Source organism: Macaca mulatta, chromosome 19, assembly GCF_049350105.2.
Source record: "Macaca mulatta isolate MMU2019108-1 chromosome 19, T2T-MMU8v2.0, whole genome shotgun sequence".
NCBI lineage: Eukaryota > Metazoa > Chordata > Mammalia > Primates > Cercopithecidae > Macaca > Macaca mulatta.
The window spans coordinates 44,813,051-44,825,276 of record NC_133424.1 but is presented as its reverse complement, the minus strand read 5'-3'; the positions used below and the strand labels follow the sequence as shown (position 1 = coordinate 44,825,276).

Sequence of the window (12,226 nt, the reverse complement as noted above, 5' to 3'; positions counted from 1 at the left end):
AGCAGCTGCTTCTCCAGTCATAGCCCCTGGCTCCCACCAGCCTGGCCATGGTGACCCACATCATTGTCTCAATAAAGAAACAAGAAGCATCCCCCAATCCACAGCCTTTGATCAGAAGCCACTTCCAGCTGTGGGACAGTGGCAGGCTGGGGTCAGGAGCCCCACAGGCCTACCTGGGCCACCCATCCACCTGTCCACAGACATCTGTACACCCTTGTGTGGCCCCGGGTGCCAGGGATGCCCTCCCCCAACAGTATGGGGCCCCCTTCCTTCACATGGGCAATGAGGTCACTCCTCAGGGTATGGCTTCATGAGCTCAGCCCCCGTGTGAGCACTGTCTGGCCTCAGTTTCCTCATCTGTAAAATAGACTTAAACATAGTCTTGACCTCATAGGGCTGTGGTGAGGTTTCTATGAGCTCACATGTGCAACGCATTTGGGCCGTGCCTGTAATGCCCTGACCGTGTTGGCTGTAGGGAGGGCAGCGTCTGCTGCAGGGTCCCTACCCCTTCTCTGTAGGACTCTGCACCCAGTACCAGTGCCCAGTGGGGCAGAGAAGTAAGCCTTCTGGCAGACTCTCCTTCCTATACCCTTCTCGGCTGTGCCCACTTCTCGCCTGTCCTCCTCCCTGGCTTCCCTTCCTCCAGCTTCTCCATTCGGCAGCCCAGGAAACCTAGAAAAGATCCTACCAGACTTAACTCACAGGCCCCATAGCGGAGGCCCCGCAGGGTCTGGCCCTTACTTCCCTTAGGCTGCCCCTCTCTCGCGCACACTCTTCGGGCCGCTGCACCTTTAGAGTCCTCCAGTTGCCCTCCCGGCCTTTGCTCAAGCCCTTTCCCTTCTTAAACAAAAATCACCACCTCTGCCCCGATCCTAGCCTGAGTCAGTCTCCCTCCTCTCCTCCCACGTGGTTTTTTTATTCCTATGTGTTATTCTCCCGGGTTGGCTGGGACGCCAGATCGGGGGCTGAACCAGAATCAAGGTGTCCTCTGCTTCAGGACCTCCCTCCCACCACGCAAAAGAGGAAGATGCTGCCCACTACCCCTACCTACTGTCTCCTGTAGGCAGCCCGCCTATTTATGCTGGTCGCGCTCTTGGGCCCGCCCCTCTCCGGGAGCCCCGCCCCTTCAGGGATCCGCCCCTCCCCAGGTACCGCCCCTTCCCGTACCGCGGGGTTTGGCTCTGGAGGAGGTGGGTCCAGGACTCCCGGCCCCACCCCCTGCCCCGCCCATTCCCTGCTCTCACCCCGCCCCACGCATTGGGATCCGGAGGGGCTCAGCTGACGCCGCACTGCACGTGACGCCGGTGCCGGGCGAATATGGCGGCGGCCACCGGGTGAGTACTGCACCTCCCTCGCTCTTTCCCGCTGGCGTAGAGAGGGGCATGGGTGTCCCGGACGGACCGCGGGTGAGAGCCCCAACCGGGCTCGCTGAATGCCGCGGGTAGGTGCCTCTTCCCGTCGGCCCAGAGTCCGAGCGCCGGTCGGCGAGCTTCACGCTCCGAGTCAGGGTCAGCGCGGGGCCCGCAGCCCCTCTCCACCCTCCTGACTGGCTCAGGCCCTATCTGCGCGCGTCTGGCGGCCCCACTGTGTGCGGCTGCGGTGGGGGCTGGGGTCGACACGCATGTTGGCTGCCAAGACCCCCAGGTGGGAGGGCGGTGTTGCGAGGACCGCAGGCACCGGGGGCTTCCCGGAGGAGGCGGTATTTGAGACGGACTTGGAATTCCCTTTTCCCCGCAGGGCACGTCCACATTTCTTTCAGGGGCCAAATGTCACCTCCTCAGGGAATCCTTCTCTAACCATCTATCCCACTTTTTGTGCCCTTCTCATTACCTGATAAACTATATAGAGCATTGTTTGTATTTGTTCATCATTTTCTCTGCATTTAGAGTGCAAGGGCAGGTTCGTTAACCTGGTTCTCACTAGCCTAGTGCCTTGCACACAGTAGGTGCTCCATACTGGGCTGAATGAAAGAAGGCTGAGTGGTCCTAGTGGGAGGAAGGGTGGACAGATGGGTTTACCGGAGCGTTGGGCGGAATCTCCCAGATAGGGAGCATCTGAGCCCAGGGTAAGGGACAAAGGTTGAGAGTTCAGAGTGTTCTGGGGACAGGGGTGCATGCCTGGGGCTGGAAGGTGTGGTATTCCAGGTGGATTCTTCAGACTTTGCCCTGAGGGGCTGGAAGGGTTTTGTTACAAGCTGCTGGATCTGTTTTAAAAGAGTAGGCTCCCCTGAGCTATGTGTGGGTTCAGTGGGAGAAGGTGTGGGTCTGGTGGCTCAGTGGGGTAGAAGGGGCTTGGTGTAGGAGGGGGCAGTATTTCAGATGCCAGGTTGGAAACTGAGGTCAGAATGGGGGAATCTAGTGGACTGAATGCATCTCTCTTTTTAAGATGCGGGGAAAATGGCAACAGAAAGTGGGTTCTCAGTTGGCCCCCACGGTTGAGGGAGCTTAGAACATACAAATCAAACATTCTGTGGGCACCTGCTGTATTCTGGGAATAGCATTGGGCCTTCCCTTAGGTACTCACAGGCCACTGGAGCAGATGGACACATGGGACTCTGTCATCCATCTGCTTGCCTGTGGTGTTGGCATTTGCAAAGGAGGGACATGGACTCTGAGCTCAGGGAAAGTGCGGGAAGGCTTCACTCCCTGGATAACTTTTGTGCTTATCCTTCAGCAATGAGACTCCCTTTGGGTAGAGAACAGTGCAGACAAAGTCTCAGATGGGTGTCAAGGAACTCAGGGTCAGATCTTTGAATCCAGCCTGTGACCCTTTTAAAGGGTAGAATGAGCAGGCTGGTGCCTAGCTGTGGGTGTGCTGTCTCTCTGTTTAGGCTGGCTTGGTGCTCACAGGGAGTGCCAGGGGTTGCATTTGGGTTCAGGACTCCAAGCTGGCCTGAGACCTGCTGCTCTCCTGCAGGAACCAAGCTGATGTCTGGATGGGAGCAAGTCTGGAACTGACTGGATCCTGGAATGAGAGCTTTTCTTTTTCTCTTTCTTTTTTTGTTTTTGTTTTTTTTGAGACGGAGTTTTGCTCTTGTTGCCCAGGCTGGAGTGCAGCGGCACGATCTTGGGTCACTGCAACCTCTGCCTCCCGGGTTCAAGTGATTCTTCTGCCTTAGCCTCCCGAGTAGCTGGAATTACAGGCTTGTGCCACCACGCCCAGCTCATTTTTTGTATTTTCAGTAGAGATGGGGTTTCACCATGTTGGCCAGACTGGTCTCGAACTCCTGACCTCAGGTGATCCACCCACCTTGGCCTCCCAAAGTGCTAGGATTACAGGTGTGAGCCACCGCGCCTGGTCCCAGAATGAGAGCTTTTCTAGCAGAACGAATTCTCTGGGCCACCACACAGGGTGGGTGAGGGAGGCAAAACAGAGTGGCAGTGTCATGCGCGTCCATGTGAAGAGACCACCAAACAGACTTTGTGTGAGCAACATGGCTGCTTATTTCACCGGGGTGCAGGCGGGCTGAGTCCGAAAAGAGAACGAAGGGAGATAAGGGCGGGGCCGTTTTATAGGATTTGGGTAGGTAAAGGAAAATTACAGTCAAAGGGGGCTTGTTCTCTGGCGGGTGGGAGTGGGGGTTACAAGGTGCTCAGTGGGGGAGCTTTTTGAGCCAGGATGAGCCAGGAAAAGGAATTTCACAAGATAATATCATTGCTTAAGGCAAGGACCGGCCATTTTCACTTTTGTGGTGGAATGTCATCGTTTAAGGCGAGGCAGGGCATTTGCACTTCTTTTATGATTCTTCAGTTACTTCAGGCCATCTGGGCGTAAATGTGCAAGTCACAGGGGATGCGATGGCTTGGCTTGGGCTCAGAGGCCTGACAGGCAAGTCTTAGAGAGGTGTGCTATTGAGAGGGTGTGGGAGCTTCCAGAGCCTGGCAGTCTTCTTAGGGAAGAGCCATCCCAGTCTGGTATGGGGCTTTCCCGTGGGTACTTTGAGCCTGAGGTTGACCCCAGTGGCTTCCTTAAGAGCAGATCGATTAAGTATGTTTCCGGCTCAGCTCCCAGCTGCACCCACAGGACAGATCATAGAGTCAGGCATAACGAGGCATGACGCCAGCAAGTCACGGCCGTGGCCATGGGCTCCCTGGGAGTTGGATTTAGTTGTCTTTAGAATCCTACCAGAGCCTGGGACAGAAGGTGTCCATGAGAGTTCCAGGTGACTGGGGTGTGCCCCATATGATTTGGGTTTGGGGAGTAGGGGAAGCCCTAAACTAGCATCTCAGATTCAATTTGAAACTCAAGAATCTACTCTGGGAGTGTTTCAGGGTTGATCCTACTTTCTCTTGCTAGTCTGGGTATAGGCTTCAGGTTGAGACAGAGTGCTGTGACGTCACCTCCCATCCCCTCATGGAGAGGGGTCCCTATCCCATGGCACTTGGTGGCACTGCTGTCTCCTTGAGCCATGCTTTGAGCATTCCACAGACAGGGTTGATAATTTGAAATATCTCAGCTCCAGCCAGACCTGTCTGCATCTGCTCCCCCACATGGCTTTTTCCATTCCTTTCTTCCCTTGCACACTCACCCGCTATCCCTGGAATGCTCTTGTCCTCTGTGTGATTGTTCACATTTTTGCAGGCCCAGCTCAGATGGTTCCCTTTCCCAGAAGCCTTTCCCAGCCCTCCGGTAAAGGCTTAGTGCTCAGAACTCCAGAGCACTCGGTTTTCTCCCCAGCAGGACACATTTCCACGTCTGCCCATTGTGGGTTAGGAGTTACTTCCCTTCATGCCTCTCTTAGCATCCTTAGAGCCCAGGGGTTCTGTTGTACCCTCAGGGCCAGTCTGTGGCTGCCCTGTGATCGGTGCTTGGTGAAATGAATGAAAAGGGGATTTACTCTAAATTAGTACAGCATCCCATCGTGCTTTCCTGGGAGACTCCTAGTGATTGAGGGAAGGAGTCACGGTGACAGAATTCCGAGGAATAGGATGAAGAAATAGCTTTAATTCTTTCACTGAGTGGCTCCCAGGAGCTGTTGCAGAGCCAGAAAGAGGCAATAGGTGAGCTGCCCTGGGCGTGTACCTGTTGGGCCATAGGTTACACTGGAGTCAGCATTCTTCTGGAGAGTCTGCTGCAGGACTCAGATTGTGGGTCACGAGCCCGACCCCACCCTAATGTGAACCTTGCGCTCCAGGAGCAGAAGACTCAGGCCGACTCTGGGGGCTGGGGATGGGTGGGCTTGTGGGAGGCAGGCTGGCCACTGAGTGTCCTTCCCTGGCTCTTCTCCAGGTCCTGACTCCACACAGCCCTCTCTTGGTTTCTGTGTATGCTGAGAGGTGCAAGGTGGAAGATGCTGGTCAGTTGCCTCAAGGTCCTCTCCGGCTGTGGCAACCCTCTCCAGCTTGGCGCTTACGGTCAGACACCCAGTGGGCTGCCCGAGCGTCTGTCTGGTGCCTGGCCCCACGCTGGAGGCTGAGGGGAGGAGGTGGCTGGTCCTTGGCTGGCCTCTCCTGCTGGGAGTTTAGCGGTGTGGCCCTATCTAGAAGTGGCTCCATATTCTTTTTTTTTTTCTGAGAAGGAGTCTTGCACTGTCACCCGGGCTGGAGTACAATGGCATGATCACGGCTCACTGCGACCTCCGCCTGCCGGGTTCAAGCGGTTCTTCTGCCTCAGCCTCCTGAGGAGCTGGGATTACAGGTGCCTGCCACCACGCCTGGCCATTTTTTTTGTAGTTTTAGTAGAGATGGGGTTTCATTATGTTGGCCAGGCTGGTCTCGAACTCCTGACCTCGTGATCCACCCACCTCAACCTCCCAAAGTGCCTTGTTTACAGGCGTGAGCCACCGCGCCTGGCCAGTGACTCCACATTCTAGTGCAGAGATTTTTCCTTGTCTGTGTGGTGGACCCCACGGGCATCAGTGAAACCTACGCACCATTCTTGGCATCATGTTTTTTTTTTTTTTTTTTTTTTTTTTGAGAGGGAGTCTGGCTCTGTCGCCCAGGCTGGAGTGCAGTGGCTTGATCTCGGCTCACTGCAACCTCTGCCTCCCAGGTTCAAGTGATTCTCCTGCCTCAGCCTCCCGAGTGGCTGGGATTATAGGTGTGCGCCACTATGCCCGGCTAATTTTTGTATTTTTAGTAGAGACAGGGTTTCACTATGTTGGCCAGGCTGGTTTCGAACTCCTGACATCAGGTGGTTCGCCCGTGTTGGCCTCCCAAAATGTTGGGATTATAGGTGTGAGCCACCGTGCCTGGCTGGCATAATGTTTTTAAATGCATGAAATAAGTACAGAATATTTCAAAAATAAAACCCAATTATTTGGAAATACAGTTATCAAAATGTTACATAAATTTGAGACAGGGTCTTGCCCTGTCCCCCAGGCTGGAGTATAGTGTTGGGACCTCTGTTCACTGTAGTCTCTGCCTCCAGGGCTCAAGCAATCCTCCCGCCTCAGCCTCCCGGGTAGCTGGGACCGCAACCACAAGCCACCATTCCTGGCTAATTTTTGTGTTTTCGGTAGAGATGGGGTTTTGCCATGTTGCCCATTCTGGTCTCAAATTCCTGCCTCCCACAGTGCTGGGATTATAGGCATGAGCCACTGCGCCTGGCCCAACTACTTTAATTTTGAAGTTGTGAGGTGCAAAGTGATATTTCGAGATACTGCAACAGCAATAATGTGATATTAAAATACCTTTGATTTTTGCTGGTGACAGATTAACATGCATTGCTGACACTGAGTAGTTTGTTACTTATGTGAATAATTGAAGAAAATGTAAATTTGAATTGGAGGTTAGAGAAAATAAAGGTATAGCTTTTTCCCATCCAGGTAGATGGAGCCCCTGATTTTGAGGATGAATCCTTGGGGGTCCCTAGGCCTTAGGTAAGAGCCCTGCAGTTGGCTGTTAAGGAGAGGGTGGCCCGGTACTGACACGGGGGTGTGGGTTGTATGGAGACAGGGGCGGCTTGCAGGGGCAGTGGCATCCTACCCTCCTTGGGGACTGGCCTCAGTCTCGGTCACTCTGTTCTTGGTCCCGGGCTGCTGACCGGGTCTTGGTTGTTGCCAGGGCAGCGGGGAACCTGGCCTCTGGGTCTCCGAGACTTGTTCTGTGGGTCTCTGAGGCTCTGGAGCTCTTGTGCCCTGTCTGTCTGCAGCAAAGCATGGCTTATTTTCTTGGGACCTGGGGATGATAATGGCTTTTGCCTTTTAAATTCCGGGTGCCACTTAACGAAAGCTGCAGCAGAAACCTGTTGGAGATGTTTTATTGGTGCTGCATTTGCTGAATTTGCAGGAAGAATTCATCTGCGTTGGCTCTGAGCCTGACAGTCTCTCTGGGGGTTTGGTTTCTGCCATGAGAAATCAAAGGGCATGTCTCTATAAAACTTTATTCCTTGGTGTCTTGTAATTAATGACTGTAGCGTATTGCCCTGCCTCGTGGCTCAGGCTAGCCCTTCTCATGCCCAGAGCCCTGCACAGGGTGGGTTCTGTTCTGGCGGAGCCCTGTGGAGAAGTAAGCATGGTTGTAGATTTTTTTTTTTTTGTTGTTGAGACGGAGTCTCGCTCTGTCGCCCAGGCTGGAGTGCTGTGGCTGGATCTCAGCTCACTGCAAGCTCCAACTCCCTGGTTCATGCTATTCTCCTGCCTCAGCCTCCTGAGTAGCTGGGACTATAGGCGCCCGCCACCGCGCCCGGCTGTGGTTGTAGATTTTCTTTTTTTTTTTTTTTTTTTTTTGAGACGGAGTCTCGCTCTGTCGCCCAGCCTGGGCTGGAGTGCAGTGGCGCGATCTCGGCTCACTGCAAGCTCCGCCTCCCGGGTTCACGCCATTCTCCTGCCTCAGCCTCCCGAGTAGCTGGGACTACAGGCGCCCACAACCGCGCCCGGCTAATTTTTTATATTTTTAGTAGAGACGGGGTTTCACCGTGGTCTCGATCTCCTGACCTTGTGATCCGCCCGCCTCGGCCTCCCAAAGTGCTGGGATTACAGGCGTGAGCCACTGCGCCCGGCCTGTAGATTTTCTTTGCAGTGGCAGCTGAGTGCTCAAGGAGAAGGTGGCTTATCAAGTTTTCTGCTCAGCCCTTGGGATCCCAGTCCGTGTGCCCTGAGAAATTTCAGTCTCTCAGAAGGTTCTGAACAAGGGGAAGGCCAGCCCTTCTTCGAGCATTGCAGGTGGGGGCCAGGCTGGTGGCTGAGGATGGGCATTTTCGGCTGGTCATGCTGTTCGACGGCTGTTGCTGAGGCTGTCCATAGCAGGTCCTCAGTGTCATTGCCCCTGTGCTGTTGGGGACTCTGCAGAGATAAGTTTTGCCCCTGTGCCCATCCCACCATGGGCTTTCCCGAGTGAAGGGAAAGGGCGTGGGAGGCTGTGGGGGACATGTGAGCACAAGGTGCTGGTGACTGCACTTTCAGTTCCCGACGGCATGGCCATCTGGGATGTGGTCATGTTTACAAACTCTCACCGACTTCCCTCTGCCCTTTCATCCCGATGGCTGAGTGTGGCAGAAAAGCAGCCCCAGCCCAGAGGAAGCTCTGGCTGCTGGTGTCCACCCAGCCACCTGTTCACCCTCCTGGGAGGGTAGGAAGGGCATGTGGGGGAGCGGGAGGGGGCTCTGGTTATGTCAGCATGTGCGGCTGCTTCTGACCCTCTACCCTTCCTGGGCGGGCTGGGGCTCCAGGGCTGCTTCCTGCCCCGCTGCGGCTGATGTGGCATCTTCTCATCCCACAGCTGTGTGTGTGGCCCTGTGTGTCATTCAGCAGATATGTGTTGAGCATTTGCTGTGTGTCGGGCAAGGTGCCAGGTGAGGGCATGGCAGTGACCGAGGCAACCTGGAGCTCCATCTCCCAGTGTTTCCACCCGAGGGGGTGGACTGGAGAACACCAGGAAGCACCAGGCAGCACCCACTGCGTTTAGGTTGGAAGGTGCTGAGTGCTAAGCGTTGTCTTGGCCAGGGACCTGGCCCCACATTAGGTGTTTACTCCAGGGGGCCACTAAGGAGAGTGGAGAGTGGGGACAATATGCAGAGCTGTGCGCACGTTAGGGGAACCCAGGAAAGAAGAGTGGGGAACCTGGTCAGAAACCCAGCAAGGGCCGTGCTGTGGGGCAGGGTGGCCTCATCAGAGCAGTGGCCCTGGATGGAGAGGTGCCCCCAGCTGTTTAGTTCCAGGGTCCCCAGGGAGGGAGCCAGGGGAGTGGATCCACTGTCCTCCTCCTCCTCCTCCTCCTGCCCCCAGCCTCTTGTGCCTGCCATAGGCTCAGCACGCCTGGAGGCAGGAGGCAGCGTGCACGCTGAGGAGGTTGGGTGGGTCAGCCTCTGGGCACAGTGCAGGGGGGTGTATCTGGAGAGCAAGTGGGGAAACCTCAGGCCAGGGACTAGTAGGGGGTTGGGCAAGGAGAAGAGTTGCAGGTTCAAAGAGGGAGGCTGGGGAAGACCATCCTGAGAAGGTCGTATTGGAGCCAAGATGTGCAGGAGGTGTCACCTGCTTGTGTGACCCTGGCAAGAGGGTCAGGGCCTCTGAGGGTCCCATGTGAGGTGAGTGTAAGAGGTGCCCCAGGCAGCTTCACGGTGCTGCACTGTGAGGGCAGGTTTCATCCGCAGCTTCACTGCAGTTCCTGAGCAGCCCTCTCTGCTCTCACCAGCTCTGGAACGTCCCTGCCTCCTTGACCTCCGTGCCCACCCACTGTCCCCTGGCTGGAGAGCCTGCAGGGGCTCCCTCCTGCATACCCCGCCCCTGCTTACTCCTCCTCCACCTCATCCCCATTGTCTCTCCACGCCCGCCCCGGCCTCCAGCCTGCTTGCTGGGACCACTGTCTGTTTATTCATTCATTCCATAGATGCCGACACCTGCTCTGTCCCTGCCTTGAGGAAGCTTACATGTTACCCGGAGGGCCAGCAAACAAATAAATGAAGAGTGATGGGATTCTAGAGAGACGTGAAGAGAGCTGGGGGGTGGGGTGGGTAGGAAAGGGGCATTTCTGCAGAGGCTGGGTAAAAGGGCCCTTGGGAAGAGCATTCCCCACAGGGCACCGCAGCGGCAAAGGCTGGAGTGTTCTGGCTGTTTAGCGATGAGCGAGGATGCCCGTGCTGCAGCAGAGGAAACCAAGGGTGAACTGGGGGCCTGGATCCCTCGTGGCTGGGGAGTGAAGTCTGCACTCAGAGAAGCCAGCCAGCACGGGGTCGGGCAGGGAGTGTGTGCTGGGATTGGCATTTCGAAAGGGCCATTCTGGCAGAAGGTGCAGACTAGGCTGTGGGGAAGCTGGGGCCAAGAGCGCCACTGAGAGTTGCCTGCAGTTGTCCAGACGGGACATGGGGCGGTGGCCCTGGGGATGGGGATGTGCATTGAGGGTAGAGTCCAGACCTTGCTGGTGGCCAGGAGGTGGGATGAGATAGGAGGTCAGGATGGCCTGCAGGACTGTCCAGGCGCAGGTGCTTTGTGTCGGGGGAGGCTGGGGAGGAGCGGCTTTGGTTCAGGGCCATCTTCTGCCTGCTGAGGGTAGCCGATGGGTCTGTGAGTCTGGAGCCGGACGTCATTGGTCTGCAGATGGAGATGGTCCTTTGAGCTGAGGGACTGGGTGAGCTCAGTTGAGCTGAGGGAAGGAGCCGGTTAGGGAAGAGGCCCCAGGGTTGGGCCAAGCTGGGCTCCAGCAGGGAGGTTGAGCTGGGAGCTGGGGGCCTGGCTGGTAGGGAGCCTGGGCCAGCTGCTGTTGGGGAGGGTTTCCACAGAGAGAGTGGCCCCCAGGGTCATGGGCACCAATGCAGCAGGACTGGGGACCTGCTGCAGATTCAGGAGTGTGCAGTCCCTGTGGCCTGCTGGGCAGTTGGTTGGGGGGCAGAGGAGCAGGGGGGTGGAGTCAGGACAGCATGGATGATGGAGGGGAGACAAGCCCCTGTGGTCCTCAGGGGGACCAGTGAGGAGCTATTTCTGGGTCAAAAGCAGGTAGAGCTCGGGCAGCTTGCCCTGTGCTGATGGGGGTCCCATGGCAGGCTCGGGCCTCCGGTCACCCCGATCTCAGGTGTGGGCATGCTTGGAGATGCTAACAGAGGCCTGTGTGGCTGTGTGTGCTCTTGCCTCTGCAGACCCTCGTTTTGGCTGGGGAATGAAACCCTGAAGGTGCCGCTGGCGCTCTTTGCCTTGAACCGGCAGCGCCTGTGTGAGCGGCTGCGGAAGAACCCCGCTGTGCAGGCCGGCTCTGTCGTGGTCCTGCAGGGCGGGGAGGAGACTCAGCGCTACTGCACCGACACCGGGGTCCTCTTCCGCCAGGTGAGCCTGCCCCCTTGGCTGCAGGTGAGCAGGCCTGTGATGGGGCCGCTTGCCTGAGCAGGAGTTGGAGGCCCCAGCTTGGCCAGAGCTGCCTTTTGTGGCCCTCCCTGAGCCTCCGTTTCCTCGCCTGGGAAGTGGTCCAGGGGCTCCTTGAAGATGTAGAACTTGAAGATGTGGGGCGGCGGGTGGCCCACCTGCAGGCAACCAGCCTGGTCATGGTGGCCATGGCTGAGAGTCACTGGCAGCACTCAGTCCCCAGGTACAGGAACGTGAGGATACCCACCCAGGAAGACTGTGAGGCCCTGAGCTTGGCCCACTTTCACAGATCTTAGCATTACACCCATTTTGCAGATGAGAAAACTGAGGCTCAGAGGGAAAATGACTTGCCAAGAGGTGGAGCTGGGATTAGAACCTCGTCTTCCATCTCTAAATGTAGTGCTATTTTCTCCCCGCTGCCATGCCCAGAGCTGGAGCCTGATCACAGCGGGAACTTCAGAACCTCTCTGGGGCGGGCAGAGCCTAGGGAATGTGTCCATGCGGCATCCTGGCAAGAAGAGAGATGGGAATGTGAAGGGGAGCCGGGTGTGGAGAGAATATGGGAAGGCATGGCTTCCCTAGCTGAACCCTGTTGCCCCAGCACCCCACAGATGGGCTGAGACCCATTGCTGAGCGACCGCAGACAATTTTTTTCTTTACGAAAAGCAGCTTCTGCCGGAAGGGTCCCGTCTGTCTGCTCCATTGTTCACACAGCTGCAAGCCTGCAGTCCTATGGCTGTGAGAGACATGGCGGTCTAAATAAGTTTTCTCTGGCCAGTCTTGATGCTTCTCCAGGTTTAAATATTCTGCGGCTTAAAAACCGATTTCCTAAATTCAGCTGTTGGCTCCCTTTCTGATGGTATGCTAGGCTAATTTTGGAAGAGATCCTCCTCCACCATACCTATGTGACGTCCTTTTAGCGCAGCATTCGTCCCTAAACACTGAAGTCATCAGCCGCCCCGGGGGTGGGAGAGGGAAGTAAGAAGTCCTAAATGG

At 56.3% G+C, this 12,226-nt stretch overlaps 1 protein-coding gene across 4 annotated transcripts in view; it reads left to right on the top strand.

The window, feature by feature from the left end:
- The first annotated feature begins 1,286 nt into the window (after window positions 1-1,286).
- The window catches only part of PEPD (peptidase D), a 137,624-nt gene continuing 126,684 nt past the window's right edge, over window positions 1,287-12,226 (top strand). For 3 of the 4 annotated variants that reach the window (XM_077982063.1, XM_077982062.1, XM_001108725.5), the window contains exons 1-2: window positions 1,287-1,334; window positions 11,011-11,194. In XM_077982063.1, the coding sequence (XP_077838189.1) occupies window positions 1,318-1,334; window positions 11,011-11,194 (201 nt within the window). In that variant the 5' untranslated portion in view covers window positions 1,287-1,317. Of the gene's footprint in view, window positions 1,442-11,010; window positions 11,195-12,226 lie in introns of all 4 variants that reach the window. The other variant, XM_077982061.1, reaches the window with a different exon arrangement.